The 26028-nt window shown below is 30.9% G+C and overlaps 4 protein-coding genes across 9 annotated transcripts in view; 1 reads left to right on the top strand and 3 right to left on the bottom strand.

The window, feature by feature from the left end:
• Positions 1-2469, bottom strand: part of LOC129919783 (brain-specific angiogenesis inhibitor 1-associated protein 2) — a 28275-nt gene extending 25806 nt beyond the window's left edge. The window contains exons 1-2 of one of the 2 annotated variants that reach the window (XM_056000827.1): positions 1967-2469; positions 1765-1908 (exon numbers count right to left, since the gene is read on the bottom strand). The gene's annotated coding sequence lies outside the window, so the exon portion shown is untranslated. Of the gene's footprint in view, positions 1-1764 lie in introns of both variants that reach the window. The other variant, XM_056000831.1, reaches the window with a different exon arrangement.
• A 5215-nt stretch (positions 2470-7684) lies between these two features.
• Positions 7685-16642, bottom strand: LOC129919785 (sodium-dependent phosphate transporter 1). 5 transcript variants are annotated; one of them, XM_056000836.1, is made up of 8 exons: positions 16454-16642; positions 12008-12057; positions 10955-11933; positions 10469-10894; positions 10244-10414; positions 9480-10182; positions 9232-9417; positions 7685-9065 (listed from the first exon to the last, which is right to left on the bottom strand). In XM_056000836.1, the coding sequence occupies exons 3-8, from the start codon at positions 11145-11147 to the stop codon at positions 8708-8710; spliced, it is 2037 nt and encodes a 678-aa protein (XP_055856811.1). In that variant the 5' UTR covers positions 11148-11933; positions 12008-12057; positions 16454-16642; the 3' UTR covers positions 7685-8707. The 5 variants fall into 5 exon arrangements, with proteins under 5 accessions (XP_055856811.1, XP_055856809.1, XP_055856812.1 ...); XM_056000834.1 differs by having other exon boundaries at positions 10955-11916; XM_056000837.1 differs by lacking the exon at positions 16454-16642 and adding an exon at positions 14465-14623 and having other exon boundaries at positions 10955-11916.
• Positions 16643-18425: 1783 nt separating this feature from the next.
• Positions 18426-21914, top strand: LOC129919786 (ubiquitin fusion degradation protein 1 homolog). Its single transcript, XM_056000838.1, has 6 exons — positions 18426-18493; positions 18896-19022; positions 20926-21080; positions 21147-21419; positions 21474-21653; positions 21717-21914. Exons 1-6 carry the CDS (start codon positions 18491-18493, stop codon positions 21879-21881), a joined length of 903 nt encoding a protein of 300 aa, XP_055856813.1. The 5' UTR covers positions 18426-18490; the 3' UTR covers positions 21882-21914.
• Positions 21915-24323: 2409 nt separating this feature from the next.
• On the bottom strand, positions 24324-25446 carry LOC129919787 (39S ribosomal protein L2, mitochondrial). The gene is made up of 3 exons (XM_056000839.1): positions 24896-25446; positions 24624-24836; positions 24324-24568 (listed from the first exon to the last, which is right to left on the bottom strand). Exons 1-3 carry the CDS (start codon positions 25356-25358, stop codon positions 24363-24365), a joined length of 882 nt encoding a protein of 293 aa, XP_055856814.1. The 5' UTR covers positions 25359-25446; the 3' UTR covers positions 24324-24362.
• Between the last annotated feature and the right edge of the window lie 582 nt (positions 25447-26028).

Genomic DNA, 26028 nt, shown 5'->3' with positions numbered 1-26028 from the left:
TTGCATGTACCTATACAATTATTATATTGGTACTGAACGCCAACGTATCGGACTAATGGAGAAGAAAATTTATAATCTCAAGATATCTTAACTTTATGACTGACCAACAGGACTGTATAAATTTACTTGTTTAAAAATTTAAAATAGCTCATAGAGAGAAAGAGCTAATTTTAATGTTTACTCCTGTACAATGCACATACTTCTTTTTTTTAAACAAAAGACTACCACTTCAGGATCCATAATAATACAGAGCTATAGGTTTTTCTTACTTCACAGTACAAACAAATTAACATCAAAATGAAAGTGGAATGAAATTCCATCCTACCGTCAAATTATTTGTCAAATGTTGGACTGGAAACAGATTTTCTATCAGAATAAAAATAAAGTCTTTAGAACTTTGAATACTGAATTGTGTGAATGTAGACTGATTCTTTAACCGATTCTAGAAAAAACAAAATTATACACACACATGACAATTCATTTGAAGTAGGCAGATAAATTCTATTGATATGGAATAAACTTTAATTTTGTATTTGTTATAATCATACAAGCTGACTCGCTAGTTTTGTACTGGCCCTTTCAATTTATTTAGAAATGAATTGGTGCTCTCTTCCAAGATTTTCAAAGACAAGAATCGTAAGATTTTATATTAACTTTTTGAGTTTTTAATTAAAACAAAAATGTTACGGCTACACCACTGTGACCCGCAATATATTCGATTTGTCATTTGAATGACTTATCCAGGAACGTTTATAGGATCTACATACATAAATCCATTGAAAAACTCTTTTAACTCTTAATTTTAATGATCAAGAAAATGTATGTAAATGGACCATTTTTTTCTAAAATGACATTTTTATTGATTTTAAGGTTTTTGAGGGTGCTTTTTCGCTTAGTGAGATCTGAATTCGTTGATCTCTAATACTTTCGAAGACATTCCAATTCCGAAGTGTTCAATAAACCAAAAATGCCGTTTTCTTATAGCAGAACCGATAAGTTTTTAGCTGAACAATTTCAATTTTGGTGGATTGAACACTTTAAAGAGCACAAGCGAGCGCACATATGTATCTGTTCCATATTCTTAACATTTATGATGTTTTCAATACTATTTTAAATTATTTATGTCAAAAACGGATTGATTGGAATATTTTAAATAAAACTTGATATCAAAATTTAAAAAGAAAATGAGAAAATCTTATGAAAAAGTAAGATTTACTCAAAAAGCTAATTTCTTTCGATTTTCTAAAATTTTAGATATATTCTTAAATAACTTTAAAAACAACTAAATAAATAAAAATAGGATTATTACGGAAAGTGACACAAACTTAGAAGTTATTTTATCTTATTAACTTAAAGCAAAAGATTAAGATTAAAATAAAAAACATTCTTTCCAAATTAAAATATATGAAAAGACAGACATTTATTCTGAAAATATTGTTTTTTTTTTTTTTTTCTAAAAAGTGGTAACCGTACCTAAAAGAACAACTGAAAAGATTTCAATCAGCAGTCCACACATGTGAACCGTTAAAAGTGCGGTACTGCGGCATCAATAAATTGTTGTTTGCATAAATTTTAAGAAGAGATTCATTTTGAACAAAAGGCCTCATTTGGGGACAAAAGTTGAAATTTGGAACATAACTGTGTTTGATTATGCAAAAAGAGACTACGAACTTTAAAAAAAAAAAACTCTACAAAATATCTGCATAAATTTACATAGATAATTAAAATGTTTTATTTATTTTGGCTAAACAGTCATCAACTTACCTTTGTATATTTTATGTTTATAGAAATTCAAATATCCTAGTTAATCCAATCAATCGTTGTCACTGAATTATGAATACTAAACCCAATTAACCACAAAAATGCAGCAATTTTCGCAGGCAAAAAAATGTATTAAGAAAACCAACACTAACGAAAAATAATAACTTTTCAATATACAACGGTAATAAATTGGTATTTATAATACCTTTATAGACACAAAATTTAAAATATCAAACTACAACTCCTTTTACTTGAATGTACGAGTAAGCTTTAAATTCGAATAAATTGTTGAGAAATATACACACAGATTTTTTAAACATGAACACATCGGGCGGAGGAGGGAGTTTTCATTTTACAAAACAAAAACATAAGAAAATTAAAAAAAAAAAAAAATGAGTTAAGCCCAACTTTGAAACCAACATGCATTCCAAGACGCGAAAACCAACGAAAACCTGTCCCGTTACGATCAAATCAATGGAATACTTTGAATTTTTTTTTATTATTATTTTTATTTTTTTGTTAAGATAAAGTTTTGGTCATTTCTTGTAAGATTTTTTTATTTTTCTAACAAATTCGGGCAAATAAACAATTTTTATTCACGTGTGACTTCTCCGTAAGCTACCTCACAACTGAGTCTTGTTTTGAAACTTGAAAAAGAGAGCCCCACAATATCTTGAGCGCCAACCTGCCAACTGCCAACAACGGCAGCAAACAGCAGAAAGAAGGTAACACACCTAGGAACCACCACCGCCAGCGTCTCTTGCTTGAAATAATGTATCCAACCTGTATCGTGCAGCAATGTATCTAAGGCTAAGACAATCGTGTGTATGTCTTGCTAGCTTTTTTTTATAATAGATACTTTCGCTTTCGTGAAAATGGTTAGTAGAGCTTTTTTCTATGGAATAAGGTTTGTAATTTATGTTGCATGTTGGTGCTATTATTATAAACAGATGCAAAATCAGCAAAATATATAAAATCAATAGGTAGTTCTCGTATTAAAAATCATTAAAATATGTAATTTACGCTTTTACAGCGGTGCTTTGAGGTACATTTGCTACCTCTACATTATATCTAATAAAGCTTTGCATTTTTTTTCTTAAGAAATCTACAAAAATTACACCAAGTTAAAACTTGAAAGACAACAAAGATTGATTGATTACATCGCGAGGTTCTTTTTTTTATTTTTAAGCAATCCATAAATATTTGCAAAACAAGCTTTTATGTTAAGTTGACATGTGACCTCATCATCATATTAGGTATATGTACAATATTCTTTATTATGATGTATGCCAAAGTGTCTTTACTTTTGTATAAGACAAAGAATGTTTCTTGAAGTATTTATTGCATCATACTTATGTAGCTTCATTAGAATGAAAAATGAGTTTAATATTAACTTTTTTATTTATTACTTTTAAACACAAACCTTCCATACAAATATTCAAAATATAAAAAGGAGTCAACATACAAATGTATGTGTGTCATACGTAAATGTTGTAAATCATTGTGAACTAACCACAAACAAAATGTTCCACATACGCCACAGTGTACCAAATTGTCAATTTGTTTTAAAGCTTCTCATGTTCGCAAATAATCGTTACCTTTATGCTTACTTAAGAGAAGCTTGAAAAGTGTACATACAGTGTTTGCTCACATCAATATATAGTTGAGAAGAACTTGAAGGGTTGAAGAATTTCATTTTAAGCTTGGGAGAGTTGTGTTGCAAAAACAGACAAATTTGCACTGCTTTAGCTTTTATGTTAGGTTTCCACTTTTCATTTTTTTTTTTTTTTGAAAACAAGCAGACCCATCAAACGTTGTTCTGTCTTGTTCGTTAAAATTAAGATAATATTTTGATGAGCAATAAAGATCATAGTAACGTATGTAAATGGTTTAACTTTGGGACTTTTTGGCAGATAAGTAATTTTCTATTGATTATCAGCAAAAACAAAATTTTAAAATAGAGAACAAAGTTCTATTAGGTTTCAATTAAGGAGTAATAACACTTTGTTGGCCACGAAATCGATTGTTTTTTCGTTTGGGTTTTTATTTTACCTTGATTTGGTATGTAAATAGGTAACAGAATAGAATTCAATATAATTCAATATAAGTTCAAGTGACCTCAACTCCAAAAATTAATAAAGCGTTTCGCCCAGGTACGACAGTGGGCTCATCAGTTAGATCTGTCGTACCCTTACTAAGACGCCTTATTTTGGTCGATGTTTACCGACACTATATAAAACTCACAGCATGAATATACTGTGAATTATAATATTCTAAGGGAATTTGTTTAAATTCAGACACTTAGAAAATGTATGCCCGTGGTCAGGCTTAAATTAAATTATCCCACGCCTCTTTCCCCCCCAGATACCGCACGCGCTGGGGTCCATTTACACCGAGTATGATGGCACTTGCGGTGGGTGGCTAGTCATATCGGCACTTAAATTAGAGTTTTTTGAAGAAAAAAATAAACACGAGATAAGAGCGGGGCTGCTTATTACAAGCAGATACAAAATGTAAAAATAAATATGTAACTATATGGGAGCATGGGGAAACATACAACCATATAGAAAAAAATTAAAATAAAGTATTAAATAAAGTTAAAATTTAAAAATAAGTAAAAAAAAATTAAAAAAGTGTAGAAAAAAAAACAATAAATAAAATAAAAAAGCATGCTTAAGCACTTGTTAGATCAGTAAAAAAAATAAAAAGTCCAGTTTCAGTTTCTCTTTTACTATTTCACTATTTACTAATCATTACTAATCTTTAGGTCCAAGAGGGCTATGAAATACCATATAGTAGGTTTTTTTGTGTGATCTTGCTGTTATTACAATCAAAAATATTACAATTTTTATTAACCCTTAACTATAGTGGTGAAAATTTGTGGTGTTTTGAAATGATAAAATAAAATACAAAATTGAATTTTTTTATAAATTTTGTTTTTAAGCATCAAAAGATAACAATTTAAAAAAAAATAAAAAAATAAAAAAAAAAAAGAGAAAATTCATTTTCAACGGTTTTTATTAACTTTTTAAAAGTTGATGTGGGTCCCCTGGACCCACCACTATAGTTAAGGGTTAACATTCCTTAACATTCTCGTAATCGGTTCATTTTTGCCATAATCAGTTCTATGAAGAGCTTGATGAAATTGCGGGGTCGTTCTGAGAGAATAGGAACTTACGTTAAAACTAATTTGCTCAAGGAGGGTGGAGTTTTCAATTACATTACATAAAATTTGGTGTATGAAAATAACATCGGCAACTTCGCGACGTTTTTCTAAAGATTGTAAGTTAATGAGTTGCAAACGTTCTTGATAAGGGGGCAAGTTGAAATTATCAACCCACGGAAGTCCTCTTAAGGCAAAACGGAGGAATCTACGCTGTACTGCTTCAATTCTCTTGATGTGGACTTGATGATAAGGGGACCAGACTTGGCTAGCATATTCAAGTAAAGGCCTCACAAACGTGGTATAAAGTGATTTCGTAACGTAAGGGTCAGAAAACTCTTTAGACCAGCGCTTGACGAAACCTAAAGCAGAATTAGCCCTAGATATAATATTGTCATAGTGGGATCTGAAGTTAAGTTCATTATCACAAATTACACCCAAATCCTTAATGGTTGTTACTCTTGAAACAATACATTCATTGATAAAATAGTCACGTGGTGGAGGACGGAGTCGTTTGCGGGAATATGTGATTGCTTGGCATTTTTCAACATTAAGATCTAAGTTATTTTTCTGACACCAAACAAAGAAATTGTCTAAATCAATTTGCAAAAGCAAAGGGTCGTTTGACGATGAAATTGTCCTAAAGATTTTCATATCATCTGCGTACGTAGAGACTTCACAATGCTGAATGACTGATTCTACGTCATTGATTGTCAAATAACGAAGAAAAAAATAACAAAAATAATAAAAAATTATTAAAATTATTTTTATTTTAAGTGGAGTGATTGAATATAATTCAATATAAGTTCAAGTGACCTCAACTCCAAAAATTAATAAAGCGTTTCGCCCAGGTACGACAGTGGGCTCATCAGTTAGATCTGTCATACCCTTACTAAGACGCCTTATTTTGGTCGATGTTTTAATAATTTTTTATTATTTTTGTTATTTTTTTCTTCGTTATGGTAACAGAATAGGTTAATATGAACATTTTTATAATAAAATAACGTTGTAATTTTGGATGATCGCAAACTCCTGTTTTTTCATCGGGCGTCCAACTAACTCCTACATTTAGCCAATTGGGTTGAAATCTTTTTGTAGCTTAACAATAGGTACTTCCTCAGTGAAGTACGCATTTTAAAAAAGGGTATATTTGGCATTGAATGCAATTATAGTTAAGAAAAACAGTTAGAATCACCAGACCATTCCAGGATCTGGGTCTTAATTTTCCAAGGCAGGAATTTGTTTGTACTCTCGTTAGAAGAAAAACAATGAGAGCTGATTTCGTAAACCCTTAACTCCGTTTCCGAGAAAAAGTATAATAACTACGGCACCAAAAAAATGTTATGGCATTACAATAGATAATATTTCCTCGGTACCTAAAAGTTTCGTTTATAGCCCTTATTGCGAAAGTCGATCGAATCGATAAGTATCTATTTTCGCACTGTGTATCTCTTTCAACAAAAATATTTGCTATTGTGAACAAGAACTTGATTTGAGTCGATAGCAAAATTGTAAACGAAAAAGATCGAACGATAAAACAAAAATTTTTTTCACAACAGAATTTTACAACACCAAATTTCATTTTCGATGATCGATTTTCGACAAATGTCGTCTATCGATACAGATTCATAATAACAAAAGTCATTTTCGATGACCGACTATCGACAAAAGTCGTCTATCGATAGACAAACGAAACTGGCAATAAAGGGTTATGTCTTATCGTCCCGTTTCTGCTTGAACCTCGTAACTACATGCATTCTTTTAAAAGATTTTTTTTTTGTTGAAGATCGCTTTATAACTAACAGATAGAATAGATGCAAGGGTTTAAGTGTAGAAATAAATCAATCAATATGCTTTAAACATAACTTAATTGCCCTTTGTTCAATTCATGTTTTTAATTTTGAGAAAAATGTCTATTTATTTTAAGAACTGAACAAAATTTGCCGTGTAGATACGTGGTTCAGGAAGAAACGGGACGTTATGTGGGTTTGCTTTTTACCTTCTAACAGAAAAGTGCAAACGAAAAACCAAAAATCTCTGAGTATTATGTGGGCAGATTCTCTCAAAATTTCAGTAATCTAATTTTGAGTATCAGGGATGGTAGATGGAATCCTCATTGTAGTGCCAACAATTTAAAATTGTTCTATACCTAATTGTTTATATTTATTATTTTAACGTATCATAATAATCATTTTTAATAAAAAAAAAATAAAACCAACTTTAATGGATCAAAACTGAGTTTTATGGTTTTTCTTATAGTTTCTATAGCCAGAATTGAACGAAATTGAAACACTGCAGGCACCAGCTTTTCAATACAAAATACCTGACTCAGTCAGGTAACAAACATAACAAAAAAAAAAAATACAGACGAATTGAATACCTCCTTTTTGGAAGTCGGTAAAAATGAGTTCAATATAATGACAACATAAATAAATTAATTTAAAATTTCATAAAAATTTGTAAAATATCGCTATTAAGTCAAGTCAAATTGTATTCAGTCTCATATAAAAGCGGAAAGTCCTGATGAAATGGTTTTTTTTTAATGTACTGGACACGAATCTGAATTTGTCCAACAAATTTGATAGATTATCAAAAAAAATTTGCTGGACAAATTCAGCACCCAAAAAAAACGTAAAATTAAACATTAAAATCAATTTCACACATTTCACTTAAAATACAAAATTGACTGTTCTAATTTATGAAAAATAATACCATAAGTTGAAGTTAAAAGTATCGAACTTTTGAAAATCAAAAATAAAATTGTTTTCAATATCTGTCTTTATTATTTTATGTTTATAACAGTATCTAATTACAATGTTCGTGAACTGAAACAATGTGGTGGTAATGATAACTTTTTTTTTTTCTTTTTTTTTATGACAAGACAAACTGCACCCAGAAGAATTTTGTATAGAAACTTTGTGTGCAGTTTTATCGACACTGACATGTTAAAAAACACAACTCTCTTATAATAAGTACGTTTTTGGTTTTTTTTTAAATTTATTTTTATTTTATATAAATATATGTTTGCTTTTTTCAATTTAACATCATAACGGTAAAAAATGTGTAAACGGAACATATTCATTTCATCAAGGTGTTAAGATTCTAATTTTATGGGAAAAGAAATCGTATAAATTTATTTATCTATCTGCAAATCCGATATTCTTGGTTTTAGATTTTTTTTAAATGGCTAAAAACCTACTACAGGGATATAAAAAGTCAATTCGGGACATCGTATACCGCTCAACTAACTGCAGTAGCTGTATGTTGTATGCATAAGAACTAAAAGAAAGATGTCACATTCTCACAAGAGTGTCATTGTTTAGGTACTTACGAAAGTTATCGACAGATTTTAATTTTAAGATAATTGACAAATTGTTCAAGAATTCTGAAAAAAATTTAAGATAAAAACAAATATTTTTGAATAAATACACTCAATGAGATTCTTAACATTTGATTTTCAAAACACCTTGATTTCTTCTTTTTTTTTGCAATCTTTTTGAAACACAATTTTTATAACAATACAATTCTATAATATGTATATTGAAAACAAATACAAACAAAATGAAACAGAAAAAAAAGGAATTAAAACTGTTATCAAACAAAGGTGTTTCATTGATAAAAAAAAAAAAGAATAAAATCTTAAATCTGCATCTGATTTTGGTATGAAGAAGCTAACAATGACGGACAACTAGATGTTTATTGTATTTAATTTTTTTTTTTTGTTTTTTAATTTTATAACTTATATTATGAGTTATTTTGCTTTTGAAACAGTAGCGTGCAGACTTAACTTGGTAAAACGATTTTACATAGACAGAACATTATAGCAGCACTCAGTATTGCTGTGATTGGAACTGTTACAATCCAAGCATAAGCAATGTTTCGAAACAAATGCCAATCAACACTGCCTTTAGGTTTTGATGTTAGAGTAGATACAGCGCCGTTCTCCAAATTTGAAGTTGTAGAATTTGGCTTATTACTACTGCCGCTATTGGAGTTACCGGTTGAATCGTCTTGACCCTTGGAACTTACGTACCCGACGAAGACCACAGACCCGACTTTGCAATGTGTAGTCGAAATTGGCAAACCAATTTTACTAGCCAGTAGTACGGTTATTGCGGCGCCAATTTCAATAGTAAATCCGCTATAGAAAAAGTATAAAAAAAAATTAGATTGCATGTTTAGTCGTTCATCAGCACCAGACAGGAAGTTTTTATTTATAGTCTCTGCACTCATGCGAGGAATTTAATATAAACTTTACTGTCATTGCTTTGAACTTGATATAAATTGCGTGTTTAACGAATACTTACGTTGAAGATGTGATTTTAGTTAGATCATTGCCTATGGTCTCAATCACTCGACGACCCCAAAGCCACAGACCTATAGAAATGCCTATTCCACCATATATTAATATATAAATTGGACTCTCAGCCTTCTGCATCACGGAACCTTCTCGATAAATCATATACAAGGCGATCAACGGTCCAATAGCGTTACTAAAAATTAAGGAGAAAAATATGAATACAATCCGATTTCAACATCTTTAATCCGTACTTACCTAACATCATTCCCACCATGAGCAAAACTTCCAAATGTTGCAGTCAATATTTGCAAAAACGAAAACAACATAGAAATTTCTTCAGTTTCCTCGCCATTATTAACAGGCATTGTGAATTCGCTCAGATCTTTGCTTTCTATTAGAGGCACTTTACTTGAATTGGGTGACAGTGTTGACGAGATCATCAGCTCTAAACTTGAGCCACTTTCAGTTACTTTGAGCTCATCATTATTTTTGGAAGCACATTGATTGGTTGCAATTGGATTATCAACAAGCAAGTCCGTTGCATCAGGATTGGCAGTTTTATTTTGTTGATTTTCGCCGTCTGCAAGGGGCAGCACTGGCGATTTGGGTTGATTTTCCTTGCTAACAAAGAACTCTTGAAGTGGTTTGCAATTTGTTTGCATTGCATTTCCATTAGTATGTTGCTCATCGATAAAATTCAAACTTGTTATAGTAAGATCGGTATTATCAAGACTAGCCTTTCCTAACAAATCCTCGGCTTTTTTCACAATTTCCGGATTAATTTTATAGCTGTTTTCATTTGCATAACCTTTTGAAATCGAAAGCTTAAAAGTTGTTGGTGAATTGTCTGATAACGAGACAAGCTCGGTTATTTCGGCAATAGCAGGCAGTTGTTTTCCATCGCTAACTAAGGATACAGGACGTCGATTTTTGCGAGGACTTCCCGATGGTGATGATTCTTTTTTTGAGAAAGATCTTAATTAAATTTCGAAAAAATTAAAAAAATATAATTAAATTACCCAAAGAGTCCTCGAAATTAAATTTAACTGGATCGGTAGCTTGAATTTTGTTCTTAATTTTTTTTCGTTGTAATGGAACAACAAAAAATTGAGTTAGAAGTGCAACAATAAAACCCAAAACAATGCTTGAAACCAATGCCATCCATGTTGGTATGTTGTCCATGTATAAAACTGCAAAAAACATATTCAATCCTTTTTCAAATTTGATTTTGTTATATTGCTTACGTTTTGGCCCATCTAAAACAATGCTTATGAAGTTTATGAAAAACGTTACTCCGTAGAATACTGGCAAAGAAGCCAGTCCTGCTTTGAGAGGATCACTTGCGCGTAAAATGAACTTCCTGATAAGAACAAACAGCGAAATGCTGACAATACCGCTCATTACCGGCGAAACAAACCAAGAGCCAACAATTGTTGCTAATGTTGACCACTTGAGTCCCTGCGTACCTCGCGCCACCAAGCTAAAACCAATAGTTGAACCAACAATACTGTGTGTTCCGGAAATGGGTAGCTTAAGAAACGTGGCAACTAATAACCATGTAGCACTGCTTGCCAGAGCTGACATACAACCCAACATTAGCTCGGTTTCAGATCCTTCATATAGACCAACTTCAAGAATTCCTTTTCGCATTGTATCCGACACCTTGTATCCTTAGAAAGGAAATACAAAAATGAAGCAAATTTGAAATTTTGTTTATTTCTTTAACTTACCAATAAGTACAGCTCCTGAAATCTCACAAATTGTAGCTAATAAGCATGCCTGCCGAATGGTCAAAACACCTGAACCAACACTCGTTCCAAATGAATTAGCAACATCGTTCGCACCAATGCCAAATGCCAAAATGAATGCAATTAGAAAGCCAAGTATGACCATCCACAAAAGTTCCGGTGAATAAGGATCCATGGTTGTTGTTTTTTTTTTTTCTTTTTATTGTTTATTATTTGTTTTTTAAGTTATTGCGTTAAGTTAGTTTTCTCTGAATAAGTTTGATCCAACAGAATATAATAAGCAACACGTTTTACTTAGATGGATGTGAATTTTTTTGTGTGTAATAATTTTTGTTATGAGGGATAATGGAAATAAATAAAAATTGGGTAGGTGTTTTGCAAAATGGTAAAAAGGTATTCGAATAACAAACCTGATTGACAACAGTTGATAAATATATAAAACTAAAAAACTTAAAATTTAGATAATACTTCGAAATGTATTTCAAACATTTAAACATCCAAATTTGCGTTTGAATTTCATTTTTGAAATCTTCATTGCTGGGACAAAATTTGTTTAAATAAAATTGTTTTTTTGTTTTGTGTTGGAGTGAGTTTTTAGAGCCTCTTAGGAAGAGTTAATAATCGAATAATAAACACAAATCTTTAGAAGAATTATAAATTCGTGTAAGAATAGAGCTTTGCTCTTCGTTAATTTTGTTTTTTTTTTTTTTAAGAAAAAAATAAAAAGTTATATTTTATAGAATAAGGCAATAAGTACAAAGCAATGACAGGAATAATTTAATAATATTTATATAAATAAAAAATTTAAAAATTTAAGTTTCTATTTCTGTTGGTATTTTTGACTTTGGTTTAAAATTTAAATTTTGGTATTATATAAGTTAATGTTTATATATTATATAAAATTATTTTTAATCGTATTACGTTGAGGACGTCGACTGTTTTATCTAAAATATACGAAATTCTTTTATATTTTTTTTTGGTTTTTTTTACTTTTGGTTGTTAGTTTAGTCAAAGTTGATTGATGAAATGCCGCACCTGGCGTTCAGGACAGCACAAATTAATAGCGGTTTTATGAAGTTTCATGTCTGAAATAAACATAATAAAATTTAAAAATTAGTACGATAGTTAAGTAAATATTTCCAAATAAAAAATAGAGCAATAATTATTTAAATTTTTTAAAAGATTTCGTCTGCGGAAAGTAAAATTGTTCTAAAACCACTTTTTACCGAAAATGAGATAATGATGCAGTTTTACTAATTTGTGGGTGCTCTTTCCGAATTTGAAAAGCGTTTTTGTCTAAAAATTGTTTTTCAGCACATAATATAATTTAATGGGACATAGAACAATAAACACAGGTAAGTAGCCTTTTGAAAATGATATATAATATTTTAGATAATATTGATAGATAATATTTTGTCCTAAGTCCACTTTTCATTTAAGGAAAGTGCGTACTTGTATAGGAATTGTTCTATGTCCAATTTTGGGTTTTTAGTTTTTTTTAAATATTAAAAAATAGTATGTATTTACTAATGAAGAAAGTTTGTATGATTTCTTCAAAAAGAAAGAACAAACCTTATAAAAAAAAAACATAACTTGAATTACCTACGAGCAAAAAAATATCACTTTCAATCAATTCGAAACTTAAAAATTGTCCCCTATAAAATTAGCTTTTTACGACTTAGGCCCAATTTATTCACTCTCCATTATTTTTAAAGGCTCCATTAAAAATTATAAAACTGTCAAATCGCATACAAATTTTAAAATTTCCCTTTTTTAATGGCGACTTTAAATTTAATGGAGTGTGAATAAATTGGACCTTAGAACAATTTTGCTCTCCGCCGAAGATTTGATAGTTTATTTATTTGCGTTTTTTGTTCTCTAAAGAATTAATTTGCGTGCAGATTCAAAACACAGATTTTTAATACATATTTTGATGTAAACTTCTCTCCAATGTAATGACAGCAATATTCCCTTGGTCAAATGACTGCCTTTACTATCCCATAATTTCGAAAATAACTTCTAGGTATGAGAAAAGGAGGAAGAAAGTCGAAATATACATAATTTATATTCTGCAGAAATGTTACTTATTTTTTTAATTCGTGTTGTTGCAGTAGGTTTATTCGATAACCACACTACGGCACGCAACGTATTGAATTCTCACGTATGTGCTACATTTGCTACATTTGGTCCTAAGTGCGCACTTACTTCAGTTTCTTTTCGAAGAAAGAAATCCGAAAATTTAATTTCAAATTAGCTGTTAATAAGCAATTTATTTTCAAAAAAAAATAATACTTAGTTCTGCTGCACCCTAAATGATATAAATAAAGCAATACAATTTTTTTTTTTTTCAAAAATTGGTGAAACAACTTCAAATTTGTTGATGTGCGCAACGAATTAATTGCACTGTTTTTGCTCAAAAGACATGATCAGAACCAATTGTGTGCGAAAATGATAGAAGATTATCTTATTATTCTGATACAAGTATGACCAATTTTGTATACATTTGTGTGGTTTAAAAGAGTAAAACTAAAACAAACCATGAAATACTTTGTCCAGCTTACACCGGAGAGTGGTCGAGTTATCTTGAACCCATAATAAGTAAGGACATGGACAAATTTGTTTTGTGATTTCTTCTAATAATATTTTCTCAGAGAATTTTTTCACTCAAGGTAACAAGAATCGAAATTTTTCTTAATAACTTATTTTCCCATTTGATAAAAATGTTAATTTATCGATCAAAAACCTTTTTTTTAAATTCCTTTGATATTAAGAGTTTAGAGCACTTTAAAGATATAATACGTATAAAATCTATGTGACTTAGATCACTAAAAATTTCTAGTTATTTAAAATTATCAACTTAATCTTTTTATGTAGGTACATACATATTATGTAGTATATGAAGGACCTTAACATTCTAAAAACCTTACTAAAAAACAATTGTTTCCGACTCAATCGTGTATTTTTTTTAACTGTATTGATATTGATAAATAAAGAAAAAAAAATAAAGATCTTTCCCAAAAATGATTACACAAATACAAATATTGAACTATTCGTTTCAACTTAACGAAGACTTGCAACCGTTTTTGTATTTCAAACTAAATATTTCTTCACAATGGCTACACGCAAACATAATATTTGAAAGCTACAAAAAAACTAAGATAAAATAATGTTTTAAAATCCCTTTCTTAAGAATGGGTAGTGGGTACCGACCTGTCCAAGTGTCTACAGAATACTATTTACTTATCACAAGAAGTGCAAAATTCAAACACGAATTAAATTATACTGCTATGTATGTACGTTTTTTTATTTTTCATCAATAAATTGACAAAGCTTTTGTTAAAACAAAAAAAAAAATAATTCACACTTATGAATTAGCAGTCTCTATGAAAGTGATGACATTGCTTGATAAAAGCATGGTAATTTGTTAATGAATGTCAGCATCTAATTGATATTTGATTTCTATATAAAATCTATTGAAAAATACATATTTACCAGTAATTTATTGTGTGAGTTACTATAGTCCTTCCTTGGAATTTATACAATTTCCCATTAATAATTTCACAAATATTTTAAAATTTTTCAAGTTCACTAACTGACTTACACCATTTAAATAAAGTTTTGTTTTTGTAATTTTATAGTTTGAAATAGTCTCCATCCATAAATGAACGTTATTCAAACACATCACAAATTAATTTATGCATGAGTGGACTCTGTTTAAAATTTAAATCAATTCAAATTACGTTATAGAATAAGGTAGAGATGGGTTACACAGTATAGTCACTATAGTAGTTGTTGTAATTTTTTTTTTTTTAATTAATCAAATTGGCAATTAGCACGGTGATGATGCAAAATATCTCTCTATTCACCAAGGCAAAATTAAACTCTGTTACAAATGCAAATAGGTAGATACTATACCTTTATATGCATGTATCTCTTTCTACTACGTATTTTGTGTTTATTCATTGAATCAATTTATAGAGAACGATTTTTAAGCACCTTATACAAAAGTCATCATCTATATTGCTATTGCTAATGAATGGATTGTCATTTCATTAATTGAACCAACTATGATCAATTAAGACCAAAATATAAATACAAAACAAATCAAACCAAAAAAAAAACTAATCAATGATCGTGTGTGCTTGTCATCTTCGGTCGTAATCGTTATAGATTTGTTTACACAAAATGATTTTAAGATCGTCATATAGCAGCACTCTAACAATACAATGCACTAAGCAAGCAAGCACCACTTGAAGCAGAGAAAATAGAAAAGTATGCCTACGCAATACGAAAACGATCTGATTGCCAAGCCGAATCGCACCGCTCCGACTAAAAAGATTATAACGATGACGACCTGACGTCGTCGTCGTCGCACATGTTGAAGACACGAGACAAGATATAAAAAGATGATAAACAAACCAACGAGGGAATCCCTTTCAGTTTAAACAAACGACGACGCACGAAGTGACTCATAATGATAGTGGGTCATGAAAGTGACTTTGCAAGCTGTTACGCCTGTTTATCTGAAAAATCATCATAAATCATAATCTTTTTTACTTTAGAATATAGGCAAATGAAGATAGATACTACACTCTCCACGTGCTTTAAGTAAAGTTCAGTGTCCTTGGAAAAGTGTTAAAAGGACAAATTATGAATTTGGATTTTCGCTGATATAATGAACCAACCAACGGCACTCGCCAAGTAAATGTATTGGAATTGAACTTGAAATCTATAAACAATTCCAATATAGAGAGAGAGGAATGTTTTTGCAAATTGAATTGCACTATGAGAAATAAGCAAAAATAATAATAATAAAAACAAAACAATTTACACAAATAGCTTGTTGCAAAATTGCTGACAGATCGCAATAAGTACACATGTCGGCTTTTATTTATTTTTTCCTCTACTATTCGCTCTATTCCCCATGACGTTAACAAAATGATAAAAACCTTCGCGCAGTACAAAAACCTGCAAATTTTTTTCAATTATTTATCAATGTTTGAATGTTGAAATTGATTTTTTTCTATATTATTTTTACAAAAAACAAAAAAGGTCGGGGAATTTAAAAGAATGATTTTTGGGATAAGGATCTTTTATATCAATTGCATAATTTGTCTATTTCTGGAGTGAGATTTTCTATGTAGGTATTCTTCATCAGAATAGTTCCAATCGAAAAGACAGAGGAACAGACACACGACGGTACAGAACAGAGGTAGAATTTTATTGATTTTTACAAAACTCTTGTGTTAACCACAGGGACGAAGATTTTTAAAAGAATTCATTTATACTAAATACATGATTTGTATTTATTTAAAATCTTGTGCAATAATTCATAATATTTTGTAAAACTAGAAACAAGGGTATATTACAGATGTTAATAAGGTACACCAAGACAAGGACTTATGTAAGGACTCTAATCCTTTTGCAATGTAATACAATATAATTCTACAAACTTTAAGAAATCAAAGAAACTCTACATACTTGAAAAAATTAGAGATTGAAAAATTAACACTCCGCCCGCCACAGAAACTGAATATGAGTGTACTTTAAAAACTATTTTGATTTTTCATCGGGAGCGAGGAGAAACAGATTCGTTCTGAGTTCTTTCTACGCGATGACACGAACACGAAGCTCGTCGAGGTTGGCGCTGCGCTGCTGCTGCTGATGTTTCGTTGGCTTTGTGTTTGTGGGCTTTTTTGTGTACTCTGTGTTTTTTTTCTGTTTCGTTTGTTCGTCTCCCGTGTGTAGCACACTCGTCGTTTGTTGGTGTTTTTTTTTTTGGCGGATATACTTTTTTTTTTAAAATCATAAGGGTGGCTACACACTGAATAACTCACGATGTAAAGAGGACAATCTTGTTTTTCCATTGGATCTCGGAGCAAACTCTGGAAAAAACCTGAAGACATTTTTGGACTATTTGTTTATTGTTTTTTGATGATACTCGACAATGTTTTCAACGAATGTGAGTGAACTCAAACGTTCCGGATACAGATATTCTTTACCGAGCTATGCGCCTGCAATAGAATCTGGTACCGGTCTTCATCATCCATCTCTTGCAAATATTTAGCTGCGTTTTATTATGACCAATAATCCATATAGATCATGATTACAAGATAAAACGATCTGGATCAAGTAGTTAGAAACAGATTTCTATATTTATCTCTTTTTCACTCATATTTGCTTAAGCCTAGTACGCTGCTGATGCGAAACGAAAAATGTTCAAGTCTCCAAAGTCGACAACGAAAATGCTAACGAAAAAATATCATCGAGTATTCTGTCAGAGTAAAAATTAATTTAAAATCAAGAAAAATCAACGGAAAATAATTTTTAAAGCAAGAAATAAATGAATTAAAAGTAAAAAATCCGTCTACACTGCTCTTGGAGTCAAGAAAAATGCACAGGACAGTAAAAAGTAAAGCCTAGTACGCTGCTGATGCGAAACGAAATTTTCCATAACAAAATCTTGTACGATATTAAATTTGTTTTTGCTTTTAAACTTATTTTCTGTTGTTTTTTATTAAATGTTTTTATTTGTAGTTTTATTATTCTTGTTCTGCTATAATACCCGATGGTATTTTTTTGTCAACATGTTCGCTGTTGACTTTGGGGACTTCAAAATGTTTCGTTTGGCTTCAGCAGCGTACTAGGCTTAAGTCAGAAATGAGTGAAAACTCTCCATTTTTTAGCGAAAAATTGGAGAGTTGTCACTCATTTTTACTGCCCTGTGCATTTTTCTTGACTCCAAGAGCAGGGTTGACGGTTTTTTCACTTTTAATTCATTTATTCTTGTTTTAAAAAATATTTTCTGTTGATTTTTCTTGATTTTAAATTAATTTTGAATTTTTTACTTTGACTTTTGACCGAATACTAGATGATATTTTTTCGCTAGCATTTTCGTTGTCGACTTTGGAGACTTGAAAATTTTTCGTTTCGCATCAGCAGCGTACTATATAGGCTTTATTGTGAATCAGGCATAATTTTTGATGATACTCGACAACATACTCAACGAAGAACTCAAAACTCAAACGTTCCGCATACTGATATTTTTTATCAAGCTATGCGCCTGAGTGAATAGAGTTAGCTCTGGACTCTGTCATAGAATCATGGTACCGGTCTTCATCATGCAACTCTTGCAAATATTTTTTTTTTTTAATTAATAGCTGTTTTTATGATCAATAATCCATATAGATTATGATTACAAGATAAAACGATCTGGATAATGTATGGATCAAAATATAAATTTACCAAACGAAACCCATCAAACAATAAAAAAAACTGCTTTAAAATCCTTTGCGCTTAAATTATTATTTGAATTTTAATTCTATTTTTGACTACCAGTACCGCCATACTTTAATCCTCAATTATTTGTTTTTATCATAGTTCCTTCTCCGAACACTAGAGTGCAGGGAATTTTATTTTTCCCGTCGTCAATACAGTTTCCTTTGTTTTCTAGCTGTCAAATTCAAAACGCCAAATAAAATTCGTGTGAATGTGAAGAAAAATTAAAAAACAATAATCATGGTGCGTAAAATCTTTTTTTAATTGTATTTATATAAATATATAAAAATAAATTGAAATATTAACATATAAACATTATTCAATCATATTGTTTTCTCTTAAAAAAATTAAAGTTGAGAACTCCATATCAAATTGAACAAGAGTTTTCTTCTTAGTTTTTATTCTTGCATTTGAGCCTTGCAAATGAAATAAAAAAAAACTCTAAAATGCTTTGTTTTGATACTAATCTATTATGATTTTGTTTCATAGAAAAAACAAAATTCATAAAATTTGTTGAATTTAATATTATTTGAAGAATGCCCAAATTGTAAAAGCCACCATAAAAAAAAATTTAGCTTTGGAGTTGCAGCTTTCGTTTGTTCTATTTCATCACTTACCAAATGCCTACTTTTTTAATTTATTTAGTTTCAATTTGGAGGATTCAATATGATATTCCCAGATGTCGGACGTAGTTTCCAATCATCATACAAATGCTTCTCCGTATCTATGCTTCCAGGAAACGAACGGCACGACGTCGAAAAGGGTGGAAAGAGTAAGAATATTCGTTTTTTTTGATACCACTTATTCATTTATTATATGACAAATTTTATTTTACCATAATTGAGAATTATAAGGTTGTATTTCATACAAAATACAAAAAAGATACTGGTAAAAAACTCAAACAACTTCCATGGTTTCACACAAATTTATTAATATAATAAGGTTCCATGTTATTCAAATTGCAACATAGAACCCTTTTACTGATTTTTTTCAAACAACAAAATACATTGATTTAGGTTACATAGAACTTTTTTGCACAATTTTCTCAACATTTAATCTTATGGAAATTATTTTTTTATTAATTAAAGTAAAAAAAAGATCTTTTGATGTTTTTGCTGCTATTGAACAGGGGTGGAAACGGCTAAGTGGATAGTCGATAGTCGAAAAAACGACGATTTTGCTCCATAACTTGTCGTTTATTTATTATCAACTACCGACTATCAAGTAAGCCGATTTCCCCCAACGGCTTTTGCTAAACAGCAAAGAATTTTTTTTTGTATATCATTCTGTACTCTAAACGAAAATATGTAGGCACAATCCAACCTAAACCTTTGCAATAATTCATTCTAACCTAGATATTCTTACATCTTAATTAAGAATTGGAATTGATTTTTTGAAAACATTATTTTCATAATCGAGGTTGGGAATTTCCTAAAGTTCGTATTAATAAACCAAATGTTAAAGAAACACTTAGTTTTCGTAAGTTAAAACAAAAGAAGTCAAAACTCAAAAGTACCAAAAAGTTACCTTCGGACAAACCTAAATCCGTTGCAAACGAGATTTAGCTTTCAACTTAGTACCAAAAACAAAAAAAAAAATATTTAAAAAAATTAACTAAATTTTAGTTGTATTTAGTTGTCAAATTGAGTATTTTTTTTCAAATGTCAAGATTTTACTCTACTAACCGAAGTGAACTCTTCGTTAGTAGTTTCATGGTATAAAACTTTTTTTTGACTTGAAGAAAATTTACTTACGTTATACAGGGCACTTAGAATCAAGATGATACTCCTCTAAAATCCCATCCTCCTAAATAAATAAGACTTCTAATAAAAATAAGTAGAATCCGTTTAAACTCTGTTAAAATCAATGTGAACTTCAATTCATTTTAACAAGAATTTTCTTCTTAAGAAAATTAAAGTGCACCTGCTAAGATTTAAATAATTTTTCATTACCTATGTATTTTTCATTCTGATTTTTCATTTATGTACATTCTTATTATTTAAAGATTTAACAAACTTTCAATTTTTTTTTGCATACATTTTGCACCGTAGATGATTGTTTTAAGAAGACCGTTTTTTGGCAAAAATGCATGTGAAAATCCGCTCAATTTAATACAAATTCTAATTTTTTTTAGCATGTCTTCTTTCCGTGTACCTAATTCAACAAAAGTAGGTATTGTTGTTTTTCTTAAATGCGAATACGTGATTGGTGGTTTTTTTTCTGTTATTTAAAATAGAATTTGACAAGTCCTTTTACTGTTTAGTGCAAAACTTAAATAAAATAAAATCAAAGCCCATTTCACGATGAGTCACTTTTTATTTTATATAAAATCGATTTATTACATGTTATCTCTTTATAACTATAAGGTTCTTGAACCTTTTTCATAAGTTTTAACAAACTTTTTCACAAAAAGGTTCTATGTAATTTTTTTTAAATGCTCATAGAATCCTTTTTTGTGGTGAAATTAATGTTTTTTGTTCATGGTTTTATGACTTTTATAGGGTCTTTTATAATATTGCATCAATACTTTACTGCTATTATTTTATCCAAAAACCAGCCTTAAAAAAGTTTGAAATCGATTTTCTCAAAACTAAAGTGAGTTGACATACAACCCTATAATTCTCAGCCAGCGACATGTTAAGCAATTGCTAACTGTCTCATTTTAATAAATTTAGTAATAATGCCACCATCGGCTCTTGATGCACTGACACGTCTTAATGTCGAATATCCAATGCTCTTCAAATTGATCAACAGCAAAAAGAATAGAAACTCTCATGCTGGTGTTTTGGAGTTTGTTGCCGACGAAGGAAAAGTATACCTTCCATATTGGGTGAATATAAAAACCTAAAAGGTGAAATCTAGATTACTCTTGATCCTAACCTATTTTTCACTGTAGATGATGGATAATTTACTTCTCGAAGAAGGAGACATCATTACAATTGAAAGTGTCTCACTTCCGGTGGCAACATTTTCAAAATTTCAACCACACAGCACTGATTTCTTAGACATAACCAATCCAAAAGCTGTTCTAGAGAATGCTTTGAGAAATTTTGCATGTCTTACAACTGGCGATGTTGTTGCAATAAAATACAACAAAAAAGTCTACGAGTTATGTGTCCTGGAGACAAAACCTGGAAATGCTGTCAGCATTATTGAATGTGATATGAATGTTAGTATTTTGTATATAACTTTTGTTCAAATCTTACTAAAAGTTATATTCTAGGTTGAGTTTGAAGCTCCTGTAGGATATAAAGAGCCAGGACATCCAAAGAAAGAAGAAAAACCAGAGGAAGAAAATGTTGAGAACATGGAAGAAGATGTCAACACTTTTAGCGGTTCTGGAAATCGCTTGGATGGCAAAAAGAAAAAGGAAGCTCAATTATCACAACCTGTCATGAAAAAGGTATTCAATTTTAATCTTTAACGTCATGATGTATGAATAACATGAAATCTATTTTTTGTTTAGATTCTTGCTCGTGGAATTCCTGATTATGACTATAAAATTGGAGTTATAAAGTTTGATCGTAACGTCAAACCAATCAGTGATCGCGTTCAAAAGGAAGAAGCTATAGCAAGCGAACCAGAGGACTTCCAGGGTCAAGGATTTTCAATGAAAAAATCCAGGAAATAAATTTTAAATTAAATGTAAAGGTTTTCATGCGTTCATAGTTTGTTTAAATTAATTTATTGAACAGGTTTTACTCTGTTGTACCTCCTCCCATACTTAATAGCATTGACATACTATAGTACAGAAGAGTTGTTGTGTGTTGAATTCAGCACTTTGATTGTCCATTCTGTATAATCTTAAGGATATTGTTTTGGATCATTCAAAATACACTAATTTAATTGTGCTGATTCTTTAAATATGCCGACAACTAACCACTGCGGATGTTGGGCTCGCGATTATCGAAATGACACGACAAGTCTGATTTAAACGAGAAAAGAATAGCTTCATTTTAAACACTGCGGTCCTTGGAGAGTTTAAGGATCTGGTTTCTTTTTGGTTGCGGAAACTTACCGATTATCCTTGCTGACATGAAATGAGGTCTTCCTTGGATCGAAAATGGCCGTTTCTCTCACGAAAAATTCCGGAAATCATCGAATAAAAAATTTTTGACGTTGGGATGTTTTTATTGCGAACAAAAATTACTCCCTTCAGGAAAATCAGGGGGCCAACTATATAATTCGATACTACAAAAAATGTGTTCAAATTCGCAGAAAAAGGGATCTCAGTAATTCTGTAACAAATGAAAATTATATAGCTCCAGTCATGTCAAATCCTTTGTTTTTTTGGAAGATTTAGATTGTTATTATTAATTTTAGATACGCAGTTTGACTAGAAAGTAACTACAATTGAAATTAACTTTCGAACAGATGCGAAACTAGAACAATGTTACATAGAGGGCCCCTGCACCAACAATGTGTGGAGAGAATCAGTCACCAGAAGTTCAATTGCTGATACATGGGATTCAGAAAGCAACTCATGGTTTCACCATCCATAATATGGCTAAAGAGCGAGATGACCCCCCAGTTATTTAAATTAGTTTTATTTTGAGCGACGTGAAATCCGATCAGAACAATATAATTATCAACTTGAGTCGACACCTTATTGATTTCACAATTTTTTACTTTTAACAAAAAACAAAAGCTTTTTACTTTTATGCTAAAAGGAGTACCTTAAATGCATTTCAGCATGTTGTCATTCCATCCTCAGCATCACGACTAAAGTTGAAAGTAGGTGTTGTTGTTGTTGTGGGTGATGCGATGTTAGATAACGCGAGAGAACAAGTACGATTCAATGTTCCCGTTATCTAAATTCATAGCGTTTGAGTCTTTTTGTATGAAAAAACTTTCATACGCATCAAGCTTTCGGTCATCGAATAGTTCTTTCACCAGGCGCACATTTTCGATATTCACACACATGGTTGTTATTTAATGCGTGTGCAGCTACAGCTGATCTATAACCTTGGTTGTTGCGAATATAGGTACGGTGTTCTTTTAGACGAGTAGCGACTAGCGACATTTATTTTTGTTTGGCCTTACTCTGACCACTTTCACATTCACTGCATTTGATTTTGTAAAAATAATGTTGAAGATTCATGTCTGGTTATTTCGTCTTGCATGAAAGGCTGCGTATTTATGTTGTATACAATAATTCGAATCACTAGTTATACATAGTTCTAAAAGTGCTGGTCGGTAAGTTCTTGTAAGTTCTAGGTCAAGAAAAGGTATTTTACTTTCATTTTCAAGCTCTTAAGTGAAATTTATAGAAGTGAACTGACTGTTTAACACTTTTTCCACTTCTGTTTTTTCAACGACTGAAAAAACATCATCTACATATCTATTATGGTGCTTCTTATATGGTCGAAAAATTTTTTTTTTTGAATTTTTAATGGGACACCCCTGCATTATGTTCTACCATATAAGCATAGTATATGGTATTTTTTTCCGATTTTAATATTAAAATTTAGGGGTCGCTACCATTCACTAAAGATTTAAGTAAAAAAAAAAGATCAATTTCAACAAAAACTTTTTTGTTACAATACAAAGTATCTACGCTTAAGACCCGATTTTTCAATCTTTTAATAAACAGTCAGTTAACTGTCTGACGAATTAGGATATTAGGCTCATAAACAATCAGATAAAAACATTGAATTTTTCAATTAAGAAGATCACTTAGTTAGCTATTCTACAGAATAACACAAAAAAATGTCGAATTCAAAAATATTCAAACATTTTTATTCCGCTGTATTTTTTATCAAAATTTCTTTCAAAACAGCTAAAGATTTAATATAAAGTACTTAATTCTGATAAAAAATTTTAAAATTTTGGGTAAAAAAACAAAATTTGGTGTATTTTTCAAAACTTTGAATTGTGGTAGCGACTCCTAGAACGTGTGTAAACTGGCCCAAATTTTACCCAATTTTAAATATAAAGGCAGGAAGAACAAAATAAAAGGGTGTCCCATTAAAATTTCGAAAATTGATTTTTAAGAAGCACCCTAATATCTATGCCATACTTTCGGTAGTAATTGTTAAGGTTATGGTTACGCAAAGGTAAAAATGACCTCAACTTATCAACAAACATTTTTTTTATTAGGTAAGCAAGTGTCTTATAAATTAAGAGTGAATTTAATCGTTTCTTCTGGTGCTACTGGAGGTGGCTTGATTATCGACATAGGGGGTAATTTTCTAATTTTGCGACCATGTCTGCCACCCTTACGTTGCCACAACCCAGATCGAGGACGGTTGCCCATTTCTCTCATTTTCTGAGCACTGCCCACATGCTCTTTATTATGCTCAATATTCGAAACCCGACCTGAAAATCAAAATACGTTAACTTTTAAAATAAAAAAAGACTCAACTAAACCTACCAACAGTTGCCATGCAGGTTTTGTCAAATGCATATTCCCTTTTAGAAGGCAATTGCACTACAACTCGATCGTCGAACTTTCTCAAAATCGTTCCAAATGTTCCTGCAGCATGAATTAAATGACAAGGCTGACCGGGATTCTTCTCCAGGCAATGAATTCTCGTTCCTGTGGGTAAAGCACCAAGTGGAAAAGCATCTCCTTCATTTGGACGAACTTAAAAAAACACAAACATGTTTTGATTATGTAACAACATTTGCAAATGACAGATTTACCTGGAATTCTGGGAATAAACTTTGAAGTTTTAATTATATCTCCTGGTTTCATATTCTCTGTTGCCAATATATATTTCAATTCGTCACCAAATGCAACCAGTGCTATCTTCGACGTCCTACATCCATCATTAATAACATCGACAACTCTTTCTAATTGAGGTGGACCTTCGAGTGGTCCATCTCGAACCCATTTAACCCAGTGATATTTTTGTTTAATACCTCCGCCAATACCTTTAGCTACCATACGTCCAGTCTCTGGATCTCGACCGGCTAAATGGCTGATTTTTAAAGGTTCAACTGTGTACTCGTCGGTGAAGTGGACAATTCGGCGGAATGACTTTCCACCGCCTGGTTTTGGTTTTTCAACATATTTGGTCTTTTGACGATATTGAATTGATGATCCGAGAATAGTTTTATTGGAAATTCGTAGACTTTGAGTAAATAAACGAGCTAAATTGTTCATCTTTTTTTGTTTTTCTTTATTTTTATGCAAATCAAAGAAAAATATACGGAAACGAGGAGGTGCTGTGTGAAACTGAAATCTTACTTATTTTTGTATGTCAATTTTTGAACTGTCACTTTTCAAAACATATGATAACCAGTGATGCCAATATATGTATGTATACTATAATTTAGATATGGGAAAAAAGGGTGCATTCACGGTAATTTATTTCGAATAAAGCCTAGTACGCAGCTGAAGCGAAACGAAATTTTTCATACCAAAAATTCGATAACGAAATGTTGAACGAAAATTGTTTTGTTTTGGCTTTAAAAGTAATTTTCTGATGTTTTTTTTTTACTTTCCTATAATACCCGATGGTATTTTTTTTATTAACATGTTCGCTGTTGACTGTGGAGACTTCAAAATTTTTTGTTTCACTTCAGCTGCGTACTAGGCTTAACCCAACTAGCACAACAGCTTCTATAAATTGAGATCTCGCAGGTTCTGCTTTGTATACAGCTTGTATTGAGCTTGCTTCAGAATTTAATCGCTTATAGAAGCTCGGACTTGTTTAATAACTTCTAATAAGTTGTTTAAATACTGTTCAAGAAACTTAAACGAAGAAAGCTTGTTTTTCGGATAAGCTTGCTTAGTGATTTTATAGAGGCTTTACAGAAATTACCAAGTTGTT

The sequence above is a fragment of the Episyrphus balteatus genome, chromosome 4 (assembly GCF_945859705.1).
Source record: "Episyrphus balteatus chromosome 4, idEpiBalt1.1, whole genome shotgun sequence".
NCBI lineage: Eukaryota > Metazoa > Arthropoda > Insecta > Diptera > Syrphidae > Episyrphus > Episyrphus balteatus.
This window is presented reverse-complemented; position numbering and strand designations above follow the sequence as displayed.